Genomic DNA, 24,803 nt, shown 5'->3' with positions numbered 1-24,803 from the left:
CACATCCAACATACTGTTTTACTTTAGTCCATGACTCGCTTACCTTCAGGGTCATACGTCACATGAAGACCAAAATAGTTCCAAAGGCCAGGGGCCTGTTCTTCGTACCTCGCTAAGTGAGTTAGCTGGATTAGATTGTTGACGATTTCGCGTGATCCTGGATCAGTCGGTTCCCCGAAGCCCATCCGGGACTTGCTGCCATAGCAACAGATCCGTAAGCGTAAACCTGCTTGGGAGCAGGTTTACTTTATGTAAACAGGATTAGATCGCGGCCACGCAGGTATGTCCGCTTCATTTATACGAAAGCAACAGCGATATTCCACCACTGTTTCACCATAAATAAATAACATCAATGTAACTAAAGATAATGCAGCACTCGATCCTTTTATTGATGTCACACAGATACATACAGGTCATTTCCTAAAAAAGGGAAATGTACTATTAACATTCTATTACATGTATGTGATTATTACAGATGTAATTCATATTTCAGAGTAGTAATTGTAAATTACTTCGTGTAATCAAGATGAGAGACCACGGCTATAAAAGCGAAGGTGGATTTGGGAAGTCTGTCGCAGCCATGTCCTGTCCGTATACGCGACCAACCCATTGCGGAAGGTGCAAGATTGATAAGGAGAGTCCTCAGAATTCAGCGTATATTGCGGGATAGACAGGATCCTTTAGCTCAGCGCGACAGTGTGCTCATTGAGAGATATCGATATTCCCGTGAGGGTATTATTTACTTAACCAACTTGTTGACGAGGGGGTGCAGGACCACCACCTGTCTTTTTTTCCTCTGCCCTTTTCTTGGTTGCTGTTATGAACAAACTAACAGAGTATTACAGGCCAGTATTACCTTGCCAGGAGACGAAAAGCAATCTAAGAGATAAATATTACCATTCTGTAGAATACTCCTGTATTCCACTTTTACTTGTTCCCATGTTCTTGTGGGTCCTGTTGTGGCTCTAATGTGAAAGGGGATATAATATAACATATTATAATATAATATAATGCCATATGATATTGGACAATATAGTGTCATATGATAGATCTACCCTACCGCCTACTGGTGTTGGCCAGAGGGGCCGATGGCGCGATATGGCAGCCTGGCTACAACCGTAGCTGCCTCCACCAGTGTGTGAATGTGGGAGTGAATGAATAGTGGTATCGTAAAGCGCTTTGGGTGCCTTGGAAAGCGCTATATGAACCCAATCCATTATTATTATTATTATTATTAAATTACCTACGAGTTTGATTTGTCAGCAACTTTCTGCCAGCCCCTCTCTCCTTGCTTTTGCAGCCTTTGCAGTGTTCTCTTGCGTTTTCATTAAACTCTGAAACTCCTGAAATCCCTCACTCATGAGTTCTTGCTCTGCTGCCGGAAAATACCGAGCGCGCTCCTTCGACATTTTCGCCGACCAATCAGCGGGTTGCCGATCAATGTTTCTACTATCGATGCGTAGCCCCTTTTACGACACCCAGTGATGTCACATTACTGCGTCCAGCTGTACTAATCGTCAACAGCAGGTGTGTTCGGGGAACCGGATTAGCGCGCTCACGGTTAGCGCGATGATTTGGTCTTGGATGTTTCATTTGATCTTGGATGTAGTAAGCGACGTACGAAGCACAGGGCCCAGATCTGAATGAGGGTGGGGGAGGTTCAATTTGCCATGTTGCAACGAGATTAGCTTCTGTCTTGCTAGCTTGCCCTGCGCTCAGTGGATCTGCGCTCGACAGTGCAGCCTAGGCGGAGTAGTCGAACGCAGATCCACTGAGCGCTCAACACAGACAGCATCGTCAGAAGGAAAGTTGATAAAATAAATTTAAAATGTTGTATTGTTCGATACATATGCGTACCGAACCGAAAGCACTGTATCGAACGGTTCAATATCGATACGAGTATCGTTGCACCCCTAATGTCTATGGCTACAGCACACATACATACATTAGCAGGTACACAAACGTGGCATGTGTGCTGGCCTCTCTGTGAGGCTAGCATCTACTTTATGTTGCAATAGCACAAATGACTGGAGGTTATACAGTGACAAATAGGATGTATATGTATTTCTAAAGGAAAGAGTCACAGTGCTGCTTTTAGTGGAATGGCACATTTATGTTAAAGGTCAAGCAAAAAATGTTCAAATTAGGACATAAAGAAGTTCATAAACTGTGATTTATAATACAGATGGATAAATGTCCTGTAATGATGATGTTAGGATAGAAGAATGAGTGAAAAAGACAGATTAAAAAGAAAAGCAGGCTAAGGCTGCAAAGCGTTAGTTAGCAACTTTAAGATAAGATAAGATAAGATAAGACTTTATTGATCCCACAACGGGGAAGTACAATCAATGAAAAAAGTAAGTACACTATATACTTTAGTCAGATATGTTATCACTGCCCGTGCAGGTAAATGTTAACTTCAGCTGCTGTGATAAAATTAATAGTCGACCAATTTAAAAGGAACATGAGGAGAAGAGAGTCTGACTGACGGCTGATTCCAGTGGGGAGCAGGCACAAGCAGAGAAGAGCGCAGCAATCGTGCAGGCGATTCTGCATGGCCTGACACTTTTAGTAGGAACAGCAGTATTAACAAAGCGTGCTATAATTTTTGCACACCCAAATCCAGAAGACAGGAATATATTTTAAAGAAAGCATTGCACACACTGTTTACGTGCAGACATACTCAGTGTTTAGCTTTTACCACATCAGATCAGCTTTTTACTGATAACAACACAGGTTCTTACTCTAGCTTTCTGCAACATGCCACATTCACCCGTTCACACACATTCACACTCCGATGGATGGATTGAGAGCAACATGGTGTTAGTATCTGACCAAGGATAACTAGCACGCAGACTGGAGAAGAGCAAAACACCAATGTTACAATTAGTAAATGATGCTCTACCTCCTGAGCTGCAGCCACACCAATAAAGTACCAAGTCAGGAACTTGGGTGTGGCAGAGAGGTTGAGGTGGTGGTTCAGTACATGCATGAGGACACCATAACAGAGGTGTGTGTGAGGCAGGCAGACAGATGGCTTCAAGGTGGGGGTGGGATCTGCTCTGAGCCGCTTCGTGTTTGCAGTGGTGATGGACGGGCTGACAGATGAGGTTAGGCAGGAGTCTACATGAACTGACAACACTGTGATCTGCAGTGAGAGTAGGCAGCAGGTGGAGGAGAGCCTGGAGAGGTGGAGGTATGCTCTGGGGAGAAGAGAAATGAAAGAAGTAAGATAGAATACATGTGAGTGAATGAGACAGAAACAGGTGTAAGGGCGAAGCGGTGAGCAGTAGAGGCCGTGAAGGTGGATGAGTTTAAATACTGCGTCAGCCGTACTGGAGACAAAGTTAGAGAGGCGAGGCTGAGACGGTGTGGACATGGAGGAGGCAAAGATATCCTGGAAAAACTAATATGGAGCTGCCAGGCAGGAGGAACAGAGGAAGACGTCAGAGGAGGCTGATGGATGGAGGACATGCAGACGGTTGGTGTGACAGAGGAAGGATCGGGTGAGATGGTGGCAGATGATCCACTATGGCCCCCCAAAGACGACCAGCCAAAGAAAAAGTATGTGAAAGACTTTTTACTGGAATATTTACCTTGCAAACACAAATATGTTTTATATTTTTTGAACTAGAAAAGCTATTTTAATATCATCTTTTTGCCCAAAGGAAATCAAAACTCATTTTAAGTTTTTCCAACAAGGGGAAGCTGTAATTTACTAGAATACTCATTCTGGCATTGAAGCATATTTTCCCCATAACAATAACTGGAAGCCAGTTTATGCATAAAGCGCTTTAAACTTGCGTATATATACTGATCTGGACTATACGACTTATTTTTAAACAGCTCAAACTGATCAGGCAAAAATAAAATCTAATTAAATTCTTTTCAGTATCATAAAGAATTTCAATACACAGCTGCAGACTTATTACACACGATTAAATCAAAGCTAAACTAGCACCACAGGGTCACATGACCTCAGTGGCCATGTAGAAAACGGTATGACATGAGCACAGTGTAACATAAGAGAGGTGCTCCGTCACTATACGTCTGCAGATTAATGGCTGGAAATGTCACAGGGAATAAGGTCGTGCACCAAGAGACCTGACTATGAAGAGACATCTGAGCGCTTCTGAGCAGCAGTTCCATGGTCCGCTGGGAAGCCAAATGTGCCGCTGTCAAGCCGTGCCTCGCAAACACGGATACACACACGTGCACACACACTTCATGGCGGCACAGCGTGGCCTCTGTGATGAGCAAGGACAGAGACAGGGTAGACTCTTACATGGAACATTAGACATGATTAGAAGTCATTCACTGAAATGCCCCTGTCACTATAGCAGGATGGCATTACGGCCGAGGTGCAGAACACACCGAGCATTTTCTTTACTGTGACACGTGATCATAACAAACTGGAGATTTTGCTGATAAGGCCAAACGTAGACTTTGTGCATAATTTAACACGACACTGGGGCTTAACAGAGAGAGAAGAGAGTTTCAACCAAGAGATCACTGGAAGCAATTTCTTAGACTTTAAGTAGCTCCCTCTGGGGTTGCATTTGCAGTACTGCTCCTCAAGAACTGTAAAAAGACTCGTAATGGAATCAAGTGAAAAATTTGAGCTTATCTATAATAGTCAGTGCAGTAGGTGAGCAGTGCCACCTCATACATCTTATAGTGTCATACAGGCAGCTTTATCTGTCTCTGACACGAGACTATAATACAGCAGATTATCTAACAGGTCAGCATAGAGAGCCTCCAACCTTCCAACACTTAATTTTAAATCATATCTTTTGTGGCAAAGTTAAAGTGTGTTTGCAGAGCAGCAATGTTCTCTGTGTTATTCTCCACAAAACCGAGACAAGTTTGGAAGTTCAGTGTAGTAGAAAAGTGTGAAAGTCAGACCGAACTCTTCTCTAATTAATATGCATTTGTCTCTATGCGAGTGTCAAAAACTCCTTGCCGCCTGCTTTCACCCTTATGGCGTCCCACCTGGGAGGTGCTGTCAGCTGTTCTGGGTTTACTTCAGGAAAGCAAAACTGTGAGGAAGGACACAAAGACGGATTCCTTAAACCTCCAGTCAATTTGATCAGTTTCCTGCTTTTGAATTCTACCTTTTGTCATTGTCCTCCTGAGCTCCTCGTCTTTACTATCAGGGAAAGCTCCAGCATGTTAATCAAATCGTACACTGCAGACTGCAACCTATTCTACGGTCCTATAGCAATGCAGAGAAACTGAAAATCGCCTTCTTCCTCCCCCCACAGTGAAATGATTGTTTCACCAATATGCATTTTCTGAACCCATCAACACAGCTGCTAAAGAGCAAACAGATCCCAGGACAGGCCAATAGGTTTATCAATTGCTCTTCTTTGATTGAATTCCAGCCTCAACAACCTGCAATAAATCAGCATTTGCAGACACCCACTAAGCAACACCATAATCACGTTTGAACTGAGAAAATCAAATCCTGAGTCAATTATCTTAGCCTCACTGGAACTGATAACGGTTGCTCTTAGGCACTAAATTGGCAGCGCTCAAATGTAAACACAATGTTTCACACTGAATGTGTTGGCTCAACGTACCAGGTTTCCATTTCTAATCCAAGGCCACTTTTTCATAGTGGGCAGCGGCAGAGGTGGGAGGAGGGGCGCTGCTGTTCAGAGGGCTTCTTGGACTGCATTTACATTATCAGTAAATCCCATCACAGCCATTGAGCGGCAAGCTGGATGCTGCGACGAGGCCCCGGCCAGGCTCTGCTGGCACATCCTGCTGCCAGAGATGATGTGATGAAATCACAAAGGCTGTGTCACACCACAGCTGAGGATGATATGTTGTCTTCCAGTCAGTCAAAATGACAGCGGTGTATACAGTGACACCTACACAGTCTTAAAATATGGTGCGTCAGGTAACAACAAATCATCCTGAGTTTTCTCAATGCAAAAACCAAACTGTAAATTTAACTCCGACAGTCACAGAACAGCTCGATCAGGAGGTTGATCTCCTTTTCCCTTTAATTCCAATCATCCCCTTTAATAGATTTTCATATGTTTGGATGTTTTTAGTCAAAAGACGCAAACGCATTCATACCACCGAGCAGCATCCTAATCAGGTGACGAGTTTCTTTATCGGCTGTTTGCTGCTTCATAAGCTGTTTAGTTAGAAATATACTTTATTATTATATAATAAGCTCAATTATAATTTTCCAGTTATTATAAATCAGTGCCTATTATCCATTAGTATTATATCCATCCGTATAACTCCCAGAGAGCGGGCTGCTGTGGTTTGTTGGTGTAAATGGAAACATCATCAACATCTGGTTTTTCTTTCTCACTGCAGTTTCTGACTGTGGAGTTTTAACCATGTTTGCTGACATATCTGTAAACTCTGTGTCCGTGACTATTAATAAACCGCATCCAGCCCGCACTGCGTACAATTGCAGCAATCACAATACAAGTTGGATTTTAAAGACGCCATTTTATGATGCGTGATGTAATTTTCTCATTAGGTCTAGCTCCTGTGCCGTTGCATTGTACGGATTTAATTTGCAGAATATAAAACACTCGGTGCAAAACACTCCAGCAGATGATTTCACAAACAACCCTGAGCTACAAACCACTATCTTCTGACTTCCTACCATCAGTATTTGCCAGAAATAATGATGCTTATATCTGCCGGGAAGATTGCCATTTGATAAAGTTGTCAACAGTGTGGCCGGAAGATCACTCAAACCTTTTTTCCATTCTCTCGGTGAACTCTACGACATAATAAGACATCCTGCCATGCATATGTAAGAGCCGTTTGCTATTTCAGCGACTGGGTCTTTGATTGTCTCCTCAGCACGACTACTGTTTTGTGCTTTTCATGAAACTGTAGGTAAATATTGCTCTCGTTGAAAGCGCCAGAAAGTGTGAAAAGTTTAGGCCGAGCGTGCCTGCTGTATGTTTCTGTTATGATGCTATTTGTTGTTATCCCCGCTGTACATATTGCATCCATCTATGGGCGTGCTGGATGTGGAAGTTGCAGTCTCCTGCTGCTCTGGGCTGATTGAAATGGTTTACAATGTTTCGACTCTCTCTTTTCAGAGAGCCTTTTCATCCTCCACTTCTCCATTTTACAGCTCGATTCCAGCTGCTCTAATGCCTCCTCGCTGGTCCGGGGAGGCGACGGGCGAGCTTAGCAGGCGACTGTGCATCCTATGCAGATTATGATACCACCCTAGGGACGCGGGACTCTATCGAGCATTTTCACAAGTACAATTCAGACACACATCAATAGGCTAGGTGACGACCACACAGATGCAAGGCCTGAATCATGACACCTCTCCTCTGGTGCTCGTCGTCTATATTAAAGAGTCGGGATGCTAAAGAACACAGCAGATCGTGACATTTACCCGACAGATGAAAAACCACTGCGACTTATAACCAGGATCAGCAGTGGTAGGTGAAGGTGCTTTGCCAAATATAACCAGCTATTAAAAGGAGATATGAAAGCAATGCAGCTCCCTGTGGGCCCAGCGCCTCGAACACACTCTCGCATTCTCCTTTAAGACGAGTGCAGCGCGAGCAAGAGTTCACCAGGTAACCGCTGCCGCCCTGACAGCAGCACCACGCTGACCTTTAGCAGAATTTGATTTGGACTCCTTATCACATATTACTCACACGTTAATAAGAAAATAGAAACTCAGCACTCATTAAACTTGGGTGGCCTGAGTAAATAAATAATAATAAACGTATGACGGTAATTAGCCAGCGTTGCTGCTAAGTGTTTGGGTATGAATATTTACAAAGACCGAAGCCTCACACGTGACAATTATGAACCAGCTCGTAGCGCGTTATGACGCTCAGACTTTGTTCTGTCAGAAGCAGGTCTGTTTAATCGTTGCTTAATGAAACTCTGTCTGTCTTCATGTGCTAACACTGCACCGAAAAACGAATAAAATCTTCATTTGCTCTGCCTTCATCTGTTAATGATATCCTGGATAATCCATCCATCCATCCATCCATTCGCTTCCGCTTATCCTTTTCAGGGTCGCGGGGGGCGCTGGAGCCTATCCCAGCTGTCATAGGGCGAGAGGCAGGGTACACCCTGGACAGGTCGCCAGTCTGTCGCAGGGCCAACACACAGGGACAGACAACCATTCACACTCACATTCACTCGCACATTCACACCTAGTGACAATTTGGATTATCTAATTAACCTATCCCCACAAGCTGCATGTCTTTGGACGGTGGGAGGAAGCCGGAGTACCCGGAGGGAACCCACGCAAACACGGGGAGAACATGCAAACTCCACACAGAAAGACCCCGGCCTGATGGTGGAATTGAACTCAGGACCTTCTTGCTGTGCGGCAACAGTGCTAACCACCGTGCCACCGTGCTGCCCATCCTGGATAATTTCAGCACAAAACTACAGCTTATGCCTGCAGTCAGAACTGAAAATCAAAAGAAATGAAAAGAAACGATTTCTCTGGAAATACAAACGCTTCTTTTTTCAGCTGTCGATGGTACAATAAACTGAACCATTAACCCCTCACAATCACAGGCGCTTTAGGGAAAGACGTGAAGTTCCTGCTAATTTCCAGTAAAGCACTGTGGCCATGACAATCTGAATTACGTTTGTTTTAAAAGCTGCACTGTTGCTGCCGTGCCTGTTTTCACATCAGCAGACTTGTCTGTGTGTTCAAATCCTCTACCTGAGAGGAACAATAATTAACCGCTCGCTGTTCACACGGCCGTCTCCTACAGCTTTCAAAACCACTTCATTTTAACCCCTGCTTAACAAATACAACTGTTCTGTCATCTTTAACTACAGACCGATTTCCTACCATCATTGCTCTTTTAATAAATAATCACAGATTAACACAAACACACTTAACAGTGCAAATATGTGAGTCTGAAGTTCTCAAAGATCAAAACGAAAATGAAATCCTTGCTAGCAGAATGAAACCCGAGGAACAATCACATGAAATTATTCTCACTCGACTCCACACAAATTTATTCCAGATCGATTTTTCTTCCTCAGTCATCTGTGTTTGTCCAGTGCTTTTAATTGGAAACCCCAATTTAAAAAACACTTTTAATAATCACACGTTTCAGTTTGTGGAACTTTTTTAAGGAACAACTGTGTGCAGAAAAAAATAAGCTTTAAATAAGTATGCAGTACACATGAAATACATGTGCATGTGCACGGGACTCTCCAGAGACATGACAGCTGACATTAAACACTGAAACTCTTTAATATTGCTTCATCCAGAGTCCTGATATTATATAAAGTCAATGCAATATAAGCAAAAACTCTCAGTGTCGGTCCAGGTATAAGAATAAACATTCAGCACACATGGTTAGGGTCCTGTGTATGTGTGTCTATGACTCTCTCTACTTTAGACTGCACCGTGACTCATAACAGCTCTGCCTGTTTGAATTGGTGGATGTTTTTATACTGGATGTCGTTCCAGAAAGATCCAAGAATTTTTCTCTCCATGTCACAGTATGAAAAGCAGAGCCACACGTATACCTCCTCCAACAGATCTGATTTTGTTTGCTAACATGCAACAAATATTTGTGTTACTTAACAAACCATGAAACAAAGTATTTGCATTATTTTCCATGAGTAGAACCACAAATATAACCTTATTAATAATAATGAGAATCAGCTCATTCATCTCTTTTAGCTCTCGCATAAATAAGACCGTCACATTAAATCTATTTAAAAACGGTGCACAGAAATCTGCTTCGATCTTGAACTGCAAAAGTATTTTACAATGAGAAAAAACACACTTTTCTCTGAGAATACACTTAATTTGAAGAAGAATCCTGTTTTATTCATGTCATAAATTGGAGTAATAACAACGACCTGCTGTTCAGGAAGAAGACCGAGGAAAAAGCAAAGAAAGGATGAGCTTAAACTGCAGTTCCACTCTTCAGAAAGTCATTAGGTCAGAGAAGTGTGGAGGATGTTCAGCAAGGGGCCTTCAATAATGAAGGGGAAACATTGCCTGCAGCGTACATTCACACTTTGGAAACTATGGAAATGAAAGATTTTGAGGTGCAGAAAGGTCTCAGCGTGATGCTGGGAGAAGCTGGCTGTCTAAGACTCCTTAAATTGGTAGTTGTTTGATTTGGCAGACGGAATTTTAAACTCAGTGTACACAGCTTATACTAGTTATAAAAGTAGAACAACACAAACAAAACACATCGATCACCGTGCAGTAAAATAAGGTTTTTATATTGTATGATGATGAGGCTACAGGACACAAATCCTGTGCAGACTCGCAGCCGTTCACTAAGAATACAGATTTAAACAATGCTAGCAGAACAGACTCCCTGGCTGTGCTCATGCTGCGCGCCATGGTCTCAAACCCAATCATACGCACCCTTCAAACTGTCCATTCAGCTATCAGGCTGGCCCTGCAATATTATCAACCCATCAAAGTATTCAAATCTGCAAAAATATCAGTGTTTGTTGTATTTTTGTCTCAGTTTTGATACTGATGTTGCACATTCTCTCTCAGCTGTAATACATAATCTGAGTTATTATCTAAAGTAATCAGACTACACATCTTTTCCCTTTTATATCTGTTCACCGTGTGGAACTGACTGCTTCGTATTCTATGATATAACAAAATGCACACAACGTCATGTTTGCATGCAAGTGAAAAACTACAATAACACTGAGTGAGAGACTTTCAAAGTACTTTATGGTTGCAAATATGATCATACTGCCCGAAGGTCAAGAGACTAAAGAGATGATTACCGTGACCTTGGTTTTATAAGGTCACACAATGTGACTGCTGGGAGGTAGTGAAAATGTACACTTTATTTTTGTAGCCATTTAACAAAAGAGATGAAACGAGTCACTGCCACATTTTTTAGACATTGTCCAGGTTACATGTGGCAAATTGAGTTGAGCAAAAGACATCATCCTGGTGCCTCCTTAGGGATACTGTAACCTCAGCGATAAGCAACATGTGAGTATTGTCTGGGGCAGACAGATGCTGGAGCATGACCTTTGATAACTTTGTCAGGAAGCCTAGCGTGATGGCAGATAAAGCAAAAACCGGTGCACTCAGAACACAGGCACAGAAAGTTCATTTTTAGATTCTCGCTACTACATCAGAGACTACAGGGAGCTGATACGCCTTGTCCTGACCAGCTGCTATGAGTGTTGAATCAGAGCACTGTGGTAAATATGAGTCAGACATGAAAATGTTGGTTAGCTGAACAAGACTAAGGTCAAGAGGAGACCATCTAAAAATGAGAACTGTCATGTCAAGTTCGCCAAAACTGATGACGACAGCCCTTGAAGATGCTCTTTTATTAAGACTGTTTATTTTTAGAAACCTTTTTTTTTTTCAAACTACTGTAGTCGATTTCAAGTAGCTTCAGAGAAAAGCCCTGACACACCTGTCAGGAAGACGTACTTGTCAAGGCACTGAATGTGCTGCTGTGGTGAGCTCCATCTCCAGAGAGGTCGCTTAGTTATAGAAGCTACGCGTCAGGTAATTTCTACTTCTGCGTAAAAGATTAGGAGATGAGTCACACAGCCAATTACTGTCATTACAGTGTCTCGTGACATTAATTCACACAAGACAGAGCAATCTTGATTGTTGTACAATCTCAAAGGCTAATAACAGGTGGCAAAATGTAATTGCTTTCATCTGATGAGCCAAACTCACGAGCCAGGAGATGAGACGCTCTAAGAACAATCACCGCTAAATCTACAGTCTGTCATATAAGTTAACTTTGGGCTTCTTGATTTACCGAGTGAAGTGAAAATGTAAATGTGGAGGCAGATTTATAGAATTATGAGAGTTAGTGATGTGTACAATAAACCAACACGGGAATTAGAAAAAATACAGTTCGTTCTTAAGAGTAGGCTTTCCTTACTCACTGAGGATGACCATTTGAACAGCTATTTAATCAGTTAGTTGATTAACAGGAATCTAATAAACAATCATTTTGATTGGTGATTAATCAAACCAGTAAAGCTGATGATCCATTTTCAGTTTTGAGGATTTGCTGCTTTTATTGTGATCAAACACAGAGTGTCCTTGGATTTGGACTAATCGTTGAAGAAACTGTGCTTTGATTAAAACACAAAATAAGTCCTCTAAAAATAAATTCCCTCCAATGAATATTCATCATTACTGAACATTTTTATGCCTAAAGCTGCAGGTATGAATTATGCTTGGGTAAAATGCAGCTCCAGGATGGCCTGTGCACTGTGAGAGTGTTTGAGGTTAGAGCGCCTACAGTCTGCTTTCTATTTACGCTGCGTCGTTCATGTTGTTCGTTATCCTCAATAAGTCTGTGTGTCAGAGATTTGTGCAGTACGTGTGCACAAGGCTGCCACAGACTCGTGTTCAGGTTCATCATCATATGCTCCGGTCTAAGGAAAACAATCGTATAAGCAGGTTATGTAGTTTTGTTTTAATTACAGGGTCTTTCCTGTTACTTTCTGATGTTATCAGTTTCACGTAAATTAGTTTATGAAGACAAATGATTTTATAATGTAAATGCAGTAAGACGAGAAGATGCCGTAAAAGCCACCCGAGGGAAGATCCCCACACTTTAACAAGGTCAGGAGTCCAACTGTGTGCTTCACTCTCTCCCCTCACAGACGAGCTCTGATAACGAGAAGAGATATGAAAAAAAGCATCAGCAGTAATTGCTGTTTGCACATCAGTTTAGTTCTGGAGAAAGCAAACATAGAACATCACCTATTTCAACAATGATAACACCCATGCCACCAAACGAGCAACATAAACGGCTCCTCCACACGAAGGCGTCCGATGCCCGACAGCGACAAACATTTCACAGACAATGTGCCACTTTCTCATCGCCGTGTTACGTCCCTAAAATACTTCCTAATTGTAAAAGCGGCACGAGAGACGTATTAATACAATAATAACCCTCCACTGAGTTTGATGAGACCACCAGAGTAATCATTTTAATTGTACTGTACTCTAATCACAAACTGGATGAAAGATTCAAATTTTTGGTCACTGCAAACAAAAATTTAAAATTTGTAAAGTTAAAGTATCCAAGCATGACGATGCATAGAGTCAATTTAGGACTCGCCTGTTTTTTTGTATTCATATTAAAACACTGGTGCAACATATATCACAAACACATTAATTTTCCATCTTTATCAAAACACCAAATATTTGGATTTCCTCTCAAAAGAAGGAACAGCACAGATATGTGAACCACAGTCACAGACAAACCTCCACTTCGGCTGTGCTTTGCATAAAGTGTTTTAATATTAGTGATAAAGTGTTTTATGAAGGCTTTTCATCGACGTTCCTGCCAGAAGGAAATTGGACTGAAGTACCAACACTTCTATATGTTTCTGATCTGGGTTTAGCTAAAGGACACACAGAAACCGTTCTTTGTGAAATCAGTGGTGAGTGCTAATTAATTCTGTTAGCTAGATTTCCAATGTTTCAGGGTCACTGCAGTCAGCACTCTTGGGCCCCGGTGACGAGACAGTAATACTTTAGATTAGAGGACAAATCAAATCTTATTTCCAGTGTTGGAGGATGTATTGGTGCAGTTTGGCCTCCGAGCTTGTTTTCCAGGGTTAGGAGATGAGTGTTTGTGTCTGCGCTTTACTAGCCGCTCCAACTATTCAGGCTAAACAAATGCAGCATCAGGGAAAGCCTTGATTTGATTTATGCCCATAAGTGTTTCTATAACATATGTGATGCAACATGAAAACTATGAATTTCCAGAATTAATACCAGAACTTGACGACTGAGCACGACTCCCCATGAGGACCTGAACATGACCACCCTGCACACTTTGGTCACGTTGGTCTCTGAGAACCTCGTCCCAGCCAGGACACACGAGGTGAGGAGGACAGGAGTGCGAGATATAAAAGCTTCGGAGGCAGAGGTAGACCTGCTGCGGGACGTTTTTGGATGGTTTGTGTGTATTTGCTGAAAGTCAACCCACTGTCTATGCAAGTGCCAAGGTAGTTAAAGCTGCTAACACGCTACACTGTGTCTGTGGGACAGGGCCATCCTGTCTCCGAGTCTATGAGACGCTTCTTTGTCTTCACGTACTTAAGGTGTGATTCAATTCAATTCAATTCAATTTTATTTATATAGCGCCAAATCACAACAAAAGTCGCCTCAAGGCGCTTCATAGATACAGAGAAAAACCCAACAATCATATGACCCCCTATGAGCAAGCACTTTCGCGACAGTGGGAAGGAAAAACTCTCTTTTAACAGGAAGAAACCTCCGGCAGAACCAGGCTCAGGGAGGGGCGGGGCCATCTGCTGTGATTGGTTGGGGTGAGAGAAGGAAGACAGGATGATACAGAGGACGGGGAAATAACACACTACAAAGCACCAGTTTCTTCACAATCGCAGGATACAACAGAGGTCATGTCCCCCCCTCAGCAACCTCTGTGACTGTAACAAAGCAAAGGGTTTATTACTTCGTGTCATGACCACGACACCAACGTAATGTTTCTCCAGTCGCCTCCTCTGACATGATGAATTCCACCTTTTTAATGCTCCATCATCAACACACTCACACACGTTTTCTACACAAACACGTTTATTTCTTAGTTCTTCTCATTTAAATCTGATTTCACTCGGTCATAAAACATGAACTTAGCTCCTGGTTCTTTTTGTTTGAAGTCTGGATGATTGTCATTTTGAAAGTGGTTATCATTTCCTACCAGGTCCACATTTAAAAGGTTTGGTGGAGCAGAGTCCCTGAACTGATTCTAGGTGTGAATAAGACGTGTGAGTGCGATTGCCTTTGTTATCGTATGACAGAGCTGGTTTTTGTTTCTCTGCTTCTTGAGTAATGTGCTAATGTGCGTTGATGTGTTCAGCTCAAGCTCTGTGCATGTTTAATATCTTGAAACAAAAGCAAATTTTAACGATTATTTATCGTCATCTGTGGACAAAATTTCTTTACTATATCACAGACGTTCGTACTGACTAGGGCTGAACGATTATGGAAAATAATCTAATTGCGATTTTTTGCCCCAATATTGCGATTGCGATGCGATATGCGATTATTTTTTAAGGTATTTGTCTTCTGTATTATTAAACAAAGACAAGCAATACATCATATAGTATGGCCAATACTATATTACATTAATTTTAAACTGTTCTTTCCTGGAAGACAGACCTCTGTTATGATGACATGAGGTGATGCATGAATTGATGACTGACATTTTTATTTAACTTCTTCAATCACAACAGTATATTTGAACATACACAATAGTTTATTTTTAGCTTACAAACATCTGAGCAAAAAAATCCAATTATTTTTCAGGAAAAAAAAAATGTTTGCACTAAACTTCAATTGTTGACGTGAACAAGGCCACAGAAGCAATCACAGGAACGTGCTTTCTAAGAGAAACATATTAAATCTCAGTAAGTCCAGAAGGGTTTTTATTTCTCTTGGGTTTTGTTCTTGGCATTGACTGTTTCAGAAACAAGTGGCCCTTATCAGGCACTGAGCAGCGAGAGATACCTGTGACAGCCGACATGTTTGAGGCCCAAGTGCTTAATCTCTGGTCTCTGCTCCGGAGCAGTGAGACACATCACTAGAGCAAGGAGGGAGTGACTGCGTGCATCTCAAACCAGCTGACACAAGAAATGGAAATGGAAAAAAACACCCTGCATGAGCTCGAGAGCACTCCTCTAATCGTATCAAAGACTTCTACAAACAAACATGGGTGAACTGTGATTGATGGGAGCGCAGTTAATAGGTCTCCCAATCCAACGCTGTGAGAGAAAGGAGGGTGCCAGAGACCAGAGATCAATAGCAACTCGGAAGCATGTTAGGGGATCATACTGAATCAGATTGATGACAGCTGGTGGTGATGCATTTGGCAATCTAATTTTAACACAAAGTAACTCAGTGATAGTGCTGCCACAAAACTGAACTCAATCCTTGCGGGCCAACAGCATCACAGCTGTAGAGAGACACCGACTCGTGCTGCAGGTGGAGGTAGGGGCAGCAGCACTGTTTTATCTTGGATTTTCAATTCGTGCTCCGTGCCATTAAAGTGCATTAAATTATTCACACTTTGTGGCAATCTCGCAAATATTTTAGTCCCAAAAAGCTCTTTCGGTGGAGTGCAGAGCTTGGACATACACGCCAAACCGACAGGGAAAAAATCTGACTTGTACATGTCCTAAATGCAGGCCCACAATTTTTACCAGCTGCATATTTGATGTAGCCACTCACGGCTTTGCACACAGGCGTGAAAACGACGCCAATAATTTCCTTTTCTATCCTCCATCTAACTGGATTGAAGCATAGTGAGCTCTGCCAGGGAAGGCAGCCACAACACAGACAGGGCATAGACATTCATTGTAGAAAGGCTTAATTTGTGTATATGCATGTGCTTCTCCGAGTGCTGGCATGTTGGTGTGTGTGTGTTTGCCTTTGCTGAGCTCGTACGCTAATCAAGAAACCATAAATAGCGGGTGCCCTATGTAAATGTCTCACACTGTGCACTGTCCTGGATCGTCACTAAAGATAATTTAATTCTCCGTATTCATTAATGGCTATGCTACAGGTCTTTAAGGCAATGGGTTGTGAAAATGACTGAAAAACAAATCAGGCAAAAGACAAAATATCATCTGGTTAGCCGTTTCTGCATAAGCATTTTATGTTTTAAGCCATAAAGGAGAAATATGGATTATTGCAGAGGTATAAAATGAAACACCTCAGTGGTTCAATATTTCTTAATTACTCTATGTGCCAATTTCTCTTTTAAGAAGGACACAGCGCAGCATCACCAACTGGCCTTAGGTTTGTCTGCTGAATGAAGCTTGTTGGGGGATGGATGAATCCCTCCCCTGTTCTGGTTTTCTGAGCCAAGTCTGCATGATGGGGCCCTGAGCCTTCGGCCTGTGCCAGGTGGCAGCTGGGAGAGAGAGTCCCCGGCCAGGCCTCAGCAGCCCTCTCTCTGGTCCTCTGGCCGCCACCGCTGCCACTCGCCGAGCTCGCCGAGCTCGACACCAACTCTACTGACCTACTGATTGGTCGGGAGTACTGGTGTTGACCCTTTTTCCAGATTTCTTTTTCTGTGTGTGAAATAAATTCTTTGTGCAGAACATTTTTTTAAGACACGGTGAAGCGCTGTTCTTCGGTCTATTCCAGAGTCGTCACGAAAGTAGGATCCAAACTTGATACCGACACCCGGAAAATATTCAGTACTATTTTCAAAACCATGAAAGTTAATCAGCCTTTCTAAAAATAATGATTATAATAATACTGGTCTGAGTAAATGTATTCATCTACAGCCATTTGTCCTGGTTCGGCACTGATGGAGCTGCTAAGGTAACCTGCCACTGTTTCTGTCTAGTGGTCAGCTGAGTAGCTTCAACGCTAGCATCGTAATGCTAGCTCATTGATTAAACAGATGGCTGAAACAGCCATCGCGTAACTGGCATGTACCACCCAGGTTAACATTTATTACAACTGTTCAATATTTTGGTGCAGTTGAAACGGGAGCTTTACCGACCTCGTGTTGCTGCACCACTCTTCACGTGTTCAGCTGCTAGTGAGGGGAGGGGCTGCTCACCTGCCTGCATGCAGCAGTGATGTGAGAAGAAATGTTGTTTTTTATTTTAACTTTAAAAAAATGTCAAGGCTTCCACACAACTGTGTTAAGTAACTCTAAAGAAACTGTCTGACGCTTGTTTAACTTTTACTAAAACATTGAACTGACTCAGAGAAAAGCTATTAAGTTAACCAGCACTAAAAGAAAATGAAATATCACTATTGTTGGTTTTAAATATTCCTCTTTAGTGTACTCATCAAACAAATAAATTTTTTAAGATTACTTGAGTCATGTCTGGTATTTCAATGAAATACTGAGTTTTTGTAAGTCAATTCAATACCTCTTTGTTTAGTAATTTCAAGATTTTAGAGTAAAACAGTGAAATTCACAGGAGTTCTCTCACCTCTTTCCACTCAGTCATTTAATTCTGAGTTATTTTAATCTTTGGCTCTTTTCTCCTTCCCCTCACTCCCATCCAATCACAGCAGATGGCCCCGCCCCTCCCTGAGCCTGGTTCTGCCGGAGGTTTCTTCCTGTTAAAAGGGAGTTTTTCCTTCCCACTGTCCAAAGTGCTTGCTCATAGGGGGTCGTCTGATTGCTGGGGTTTCTATGTATTATTGTAGGTCTTTACCTCACAAAATTAGACATTTTTTGCACTAAATTGAGTTACTCAACACAGTTGGATAGAACTACTTGACTTTTTCAGTAAATCCAAATCAATTTTTCAGTTCAGTTTTTAATTGAAATAATATAAATGACACTAATATATTAAAGAAAACATAATTTGTTCAGTAATTCGGTGCTGTTACAAATGAATTTCATATCTGATAATAATTTGTCATTTTAGAATAGATATAATATTTCAGTCTAATTTTTTTTTTGACAAACCTACTCTGTACATGCTTTCATGTATCCACAGTACTAAAAGATACTAAATTTTTTTAATTTTGGTATCGAAACATACTGTAAATAGCAGTTCTGGTGACATGCTGACTCTGTTAATGTCTGATATGGTATTAACATGAAAAAGAAGTATTCTCTGCCCAGGTACAGTGATAAATCAAATCGTAAATCTTGTTGAAGCTGTTTGTTAACCAGGAGATCATATTATTAATTATTCATATTACAAGTTAATAATTCAGAAAAGATTGTACCACAAATATGCCAACATCTGTAACCAACAGGACATAGCTCTCCATACATGGTGAATGCTCTCGTCTGTAAGACCTCAAACATCCAAAAAATAAAATAGTTCAACATCATCTTAAATAGTTTGTAATACTAAGAACATTTTCTGTATCAATTTGTCATTTCTGGATACATGTGTGCAATATATAGCTGTTAGCTAACAGCATGCCAATAGTGAATCCGAGAGCGTTGTTTTTATCTAAACACAAATCAGTAACAATAATATCAGCCTGTCAAGTGTCGGGTTGAGCTAGTGATGCTGACGGGTCTTTCCTCCGTCATATTTGAGCAGCGCTCCACATACATCCTCTGTAGTGAAAGGTCCCAGTTATATCTCAGCACTGAGGGAAAGGTTTGTCTCATGCACTCGTTTTTTCATGCATTTTGCCAAATGATGTCAAACGAACAAAGCACGCCGTGGTTCCTGTAGGCCCGTGTAGACATAATGGAGGAACTCGATGATGGCAACAGTATGATTTACAGCGTAAGAATCCACCGCTGCTGCATTGAACGTCTGTACATGCTGAGCACACAATTGTATCTCCTCAGGGTGCTGCCTCCATCCAGCTAGCTGTTCACCCTTTCAAACTGACAGACATACTTTTAGCCTGCGATGGAGGCACTTTTCACCCCTTAGGATACCTCAAGAAAGACGTTTGCTTAACTCAGACCTTGAGCTCCACACTCAGCTGCATACTAACTCTAACCTTTACTATACAGCTGGTCAAAGCTACACATCCCTGTTTCATTGTTCATTTTAGCAGATGGTCTCATTGGTGCATAGATTTTTTTTCCATGTTAAAAGTACATTACCTCACCCTTACATTTCATTTTATGATGTGTTCTATCGTGTCTGTCACCTACTGATGACCTCATACTTAACTCGACTTATGAGAGCAACAGCGTATCCCACTACTGCTCATATGAGCCCTACTTTCATTAGCATATTTGGCAATAAAGCAGTAATGCTTTCCTGCATTAATAATTCATTCAGAAGTTTTTTATAAGAGGAACCATATCTGTATACAGCTGAGTTAAGTTCTTAGATTCAACGCCAGCATCAGGCGATTTCTCTAAAGACAAACTTGCTGATTCAATATTCACCTTTTAAATTATGTAACATTTTGGAAAAATCTAATATCAAACCCCATGCCACCCACATAATTAAGTCTTCCCAGAACATTAACCAAAACAGATCATGTGGGTCAGAAATCTAGCTCCTCCTCCCATTGATAATCAATGCTACAAGTCAATTTACAGCCAGTGGCTTCCACAACCTGAGCCCACTGCATTACTTATTCAATTGTAGCCCATTAAGACTGTGAGAGCTGATATTAAAGGTGACACGAGCAAAAATCTAACAGCTTCCTTCAATAACTGTGTTCCATACGAGGCGTGCGGGGCCGGATCACTGAATTCGACTGTAGCTCGAGGCCATGCTTCACCTCTGCCCTGAGATAGATGTAAGAGCTCAATGACAGCAGCACTTAGCTCACATCACCAGATAGATGTGTCAGCTGTTTCAATGTCTTTACATAGCTCATAAAAGACTGAATGCCACCCTGCAAAAGTGCAGTCTAAGCACTTGCCTGAAACAAACCTCAGAAATCCTGCCACGACTATGATGTTTAGAGGACTTCTGGGAGGAAAAAGAAAATACAGAGGTTTCGAAGAAGTGCTCATATATACCTGCATCTGACCTTCCGCAGACGTAATGAGCTGACAGGCTTTTTCTGACAACTTGTCTGGTTTTCTAGCCAAGACAAACTTATGAAGCAATACTTAACAAAAAGCACCTGAAGCACAACTCATGGATGCCAACAACAGCAGCAGCCAGTAACCACTTCACAAATGTCTCCTGGCTAACAGAGTGCAGGCTAATGCATTCGACGGCACACTGCGTCTGTGTTTATGTTTTTACCAGTATGATTTCTTAAATCATCAGAGCAGTCAGGTGATTGCAGGTTATTTCAGTCCTTAAGATCCCCGCTTGCTGAGCTGCACGCTTTTGCTGCCTTGTCAAAACAGGATGTGGACAGAAAATTGAGCTACAAAGGAGCCCTCGCAGCTGGAGGCCTCTTCTAGTGTTAATGGTTTCCAGAAAAAGACGTAAAGCAGCTATGAAAACAGAATTTGGTCCAACCTTTGAAGGTCACCTGCTAGTCTCTATCTAATATTTCTCCCCTAAAAACAACACCCTGATCTTCATATAACACCAGCTTCCAGAACGCCAACGAGAACATGGAACATGTCTGTTTATTTTGTTTGTTTGTTTAAAGGTGCTAAAACCAAGTGATTTACATAATATCCATTTATAAAGTCCACTCACAGTTTACTGTGTCCTAGCTGTCTGTTGAATGAGTAAGGGTACAAAGGCGACATTAAGCAGGGCGGACATTTTTCAAACAGTTCCTGTAACCCTACATTATTTAACCCTCGGCTTCCTGTCACAGTCGCTCCTGCCGCTACAGCCAAATCAGCCCCTTCAGGTTGGCCTCTGTCATTTCTGCTTCTGAGATGTGTTGCTATCCTCGCCACGTGTACCTGTCTGCCCACCTTCATGTGTGAATGTACAATATTAAACTGTTCCCTCCTGCAAGGTTGCTTTTTGCACTCATGTTCTCCTCCCCGCCTGTTTTTGTTAGCACGGTTACAGATAAAGTTTGTACATCACACTTTCAGTCTCAAGTTTATTTTTGTGAACTCTGGAATTGCTAATCAGTCCTGGAGCCTTCCTCCGGTTTGTGCCTGAGCAGGAGCAGATTCCTGAGGTTACTGATATGTTTGTGTGGTTTAGCAAATGGCCTCTGCATAATCCTGCGAGGTCTAGCAGAGCAGTTCGAAACGAGTCGTGCAATTCGACGTGAAAACGTTTCGGTAACAACTGCAGGTAGCAGTGCTTACATCAGCCTCCTCTTTTGGCGCTCTTGCCGTACGCGGTCCTCTTTGGCAGACTTTCTTGTGCCTTCTCGTACCTTAACCATCTCAGCTGAGCTGTCATGATCGTGGTGCTAATACTGGCCACTTCTGCCTGCTTCAGCACTTCAGAGTCAGGAACTTTGTCTCATCATCTTAAGCCCACGATGCTCCCTGAGAGTCACCTCAGGCAGTGGAGGTGAAAACAGTTCAGCATTTTGGAGCGATGACTATCAGTCTCACATGCATACAGAAAAGATGAGAGGAGCTTTACAGGCTTTCAGCTTCGTTTCTGAGTCATTCGCTGTTCGTATCGACCCGTCAGCCTGACAAAAGCTGCGCCTGCCTGCACAGTTGATGCAGCACGCTGTGGCTTTAACAGTTCAGTAGAATTAGAGTCATTAAACACTAAAAGTTAAAAAGTAAGAAATATACTGAAGCATAAGTTTGTATATTCATAGTTGCAGCAATATTTTAAAATGTACAAGAAGGAAGAAAATTTTTTCTGAATAAATAAAAATATATTACAATGATTTAATAATGAGAACATACTTAAAAGGATGCCGAAGACATGCTTTTGTTTCTCAAATGGTCCAAAAATGTTAGAATTATCTTGCATTTCTTACAGTGTGCCCTTCAGCACTATATTCATCCTGGTCACACGTTTTATGTCTTTATTGTCCAATGATGAGTGTTTAGACAGTAACATTTCAGGAGCTCACAACTGAGAAAATCTACAAAGTCCTTATCTCTGCTGGCCAACGAGCTGCACATAATGCAGACGCTGAATGACTTCTCCCTCATCGTGATTCTGGTGCTTGCCTTTGCACACACACACACACGGGCACTTACATACACTTCTGCGATGGTATCTGGCTATCTCACTTAATTAGCCTCTAAAGGCAGCCTGCCTCGTATTAGTGGATGTGCCTTGCACTATACTATCGTCTCTTAAATAGGGTATACGTTACAAACAACCTTGAGCTGTTTGCGGCTGGTGATGCTTATCTGGCGCTGAGGTCAGTGCATGGCATCCAGGTTTTTGGGTTTTTTTTAGACAGGTAGTGCTGCGGTGTGTCCAAATTTCCAAGCCTGTCCTTTTGTTAGATGAGCAGCGTACTGTCACACCAGCCGATCAGGTCAGTCTGCTCAATGTTAGATGGGCGCGAGCGATAAAAGGGGAAAAACAAGGTGGAAGCATTTCAAAGAGCCCGTGCCATTGCAGGAATGATTCTGGAAATGCCTTTTATTCATGCAGAGAAAACCACGGGCTCACTACCTGGCATTCAAAGTAACAACGCTGCTACCACAAAGCAAATTAATTTCAGACTAATTAGGATAAAAACCAGCTTTGGTGTTGAAAGAAAAATGAAACGCTATTATCATTACCGTCCATTTAGACACAGCTACAAGAGCTCCCATTTATCCTGGGTACAAATGGAGCAGGACAGCACACAGAGATACAGGGTCCAACTTTCCAACTCGGATTCTCTGAAAGTAAATTTGGAACCTTTGTGTCTATGAGTCCGCCCCATCCTATCTGCTGTCCTTCTAAATACTGTTATAGCAGCTCGATGAGCCATTATGATACCTGTTTTTACTCTGATTCAAGCCACACCTCCACCTCCACCCTCACAGAGCAGGAGGCAGAGAAAGGTAGCTGGTTTTTTGTTGGTTTTGGTGATTTACAGTGATTGGAAGGCAGGCTCATGAGTCTCCTTCGTGAAGGTCTCACAACAAGCAAAGCAGCCCTGACAAAGATGTGTCTGCTGGGGAACAGAAAGTGGGAGAACTATGAAGCAATCATGTCCACTGACAACAAATCGATGGGCATGCAAACATGTTCCTTACAACTGCATGTTACACTTACCACAGTTTGTCTTTGGGGGACGATTAATGCAATCAGCCCCTGACTCAACATGTAAGTACTGAAATGGGAGTTTTGAAAGGTTCACAGTAAAAGTTGATGTTTGACTATAAGGATAACTACTTCAGTTCAATCCAGTTTTATTTTATACTGTAAGGTAGACCCTACAATAATACATGCAAACTACTAAATCACAAATATTTTGTGTAATTAAAAAGATAACCTCCTTTGGGTTTTCAGAAATTCTCCGTCCTTGCATACTCTTAATAAATTCCTGTCTATGAATGCAGCTGTTTAAAAAATAGCACGAGCCTAATATGCGCTTTAACTCGATAAAATCCTGGCAGTGCCTGCTCGGTGAAGCTTCGTTCCTCTCGGGGATCCTGCTCTGTGACTCGGATTTTTAGATTTCCCCGAGCCTGTGTGGCGGAATTCAGATTCACCTAAAATGATTCCCGACATTACCCGAGCACGGAGCCACTGCGCCGCGCGTCCGCACGGCACAGGTATACCGGAGAGACAGCACGCACTCCGGCACCGGGCTCGGCTCTGGTCACCTGCTGCATTGGAGGATAGCACTGCTACGCACCTGCAGTCAGAGCCGCCGAGTCTATCCCGGTATATCCACGGGAACGTTCCTGAAAATGCCCACGCGGGAAAGCGGTGCAACACACACGCTCGGGGGGGTCACCGCACAGGTGGTATCGTTATTTGTGGTCCAACAGCTGGGGGGGCATTACAGTGAAACATCCTCAATTACAACACACAGAGACGAGCGGACTTAGTGAGGTATGCCACCGACCATCAACTCTCCATCGTTCAGAAACACATTCACATCCAGCTGCTGCTGCCCGTCACGGCGCACACACTGCACTAAAGGCGGCCCGCGCTGCCAAGTTTCACCGGACTGCGCATTCCCGGCGGCCCGGTGGCTCCTTACCTTTCTCCTCGTCCGACACCGTCGAGGGCTCGGCGCACGGAAATAATCCCGAGAACAGGGCTAGAAAGGCGAGTAGAAAAAACTCCGACATGTTTTCGGAGAGCGGGCTGTAAAGAGCCACGGTGCTTCTCCTGCTCCTGCTCCGGGTCCGGGTCCAGTCTCCCCCTCCACCACCACCCGGTTGTCGAGCGCCGTTATTCGGTGATGTCCAGCGGAACCAGTGCGCAGAACAGTGCAGCGCTCCTCCGGCTCCTCCACAAACGTTCAGAGCGAACAGACGCACCGGAGACGGCAGGAGAGAGGAGAGGACAGGAGAGGCGGGGTGGGAGAGCAGGAGGATAAGGAATGA

General features: G+C 42.6%; 1 protein-coding gene across 2 annotated transcripts in view; it reads right to left on the bottom strand.

Annotated features, from left to right (window-relative positions):
- lrp1bb (low density lipoprotein receptor-related protein 1Bb) overlaps window positions 1–24,545 on the bottom strand; it is a 278,492-nt gene extending 253,947 nt beyond the window's left edge. For both annotated transcript variants that reach the window (XM_085374416.1, XM_085374417.1), the window contains exon 1: window positions 24,455–24,545. In XM_085374416.1, coding sequence (XP_085230542.1) covers window positions 24,455–24,545 — 91 coding nt within the window. The remainder of the gene's footprint in view (window positions 1–24,454) is intronic.
- Window positions 24,546–24,803: the final 258 nt, after the last annotated feature.

The sequence above is a fragment of the Diplotaxodon limnothrissa genome, linkage group LG16 (genome assembly GCF_057381915.1).
Source record: "Diplotaxodon limnothrissa isolate DT_005_m linkage group LG16, D_limnothrissa_male_GT1.1, whole genome shotgun sequence".
NCBI lineage: Eukaryota > Metazoa > Chordata > Actinopteri > Cichliformes > Cichlidae > Diplotaxodon > Diplotaxodon limnothrissa.
The sequence above is the reverse complement of the archived record's forward strand: the minus strand, read 5'-3'. Positions and strand labels throughout refer to the sequence as shown.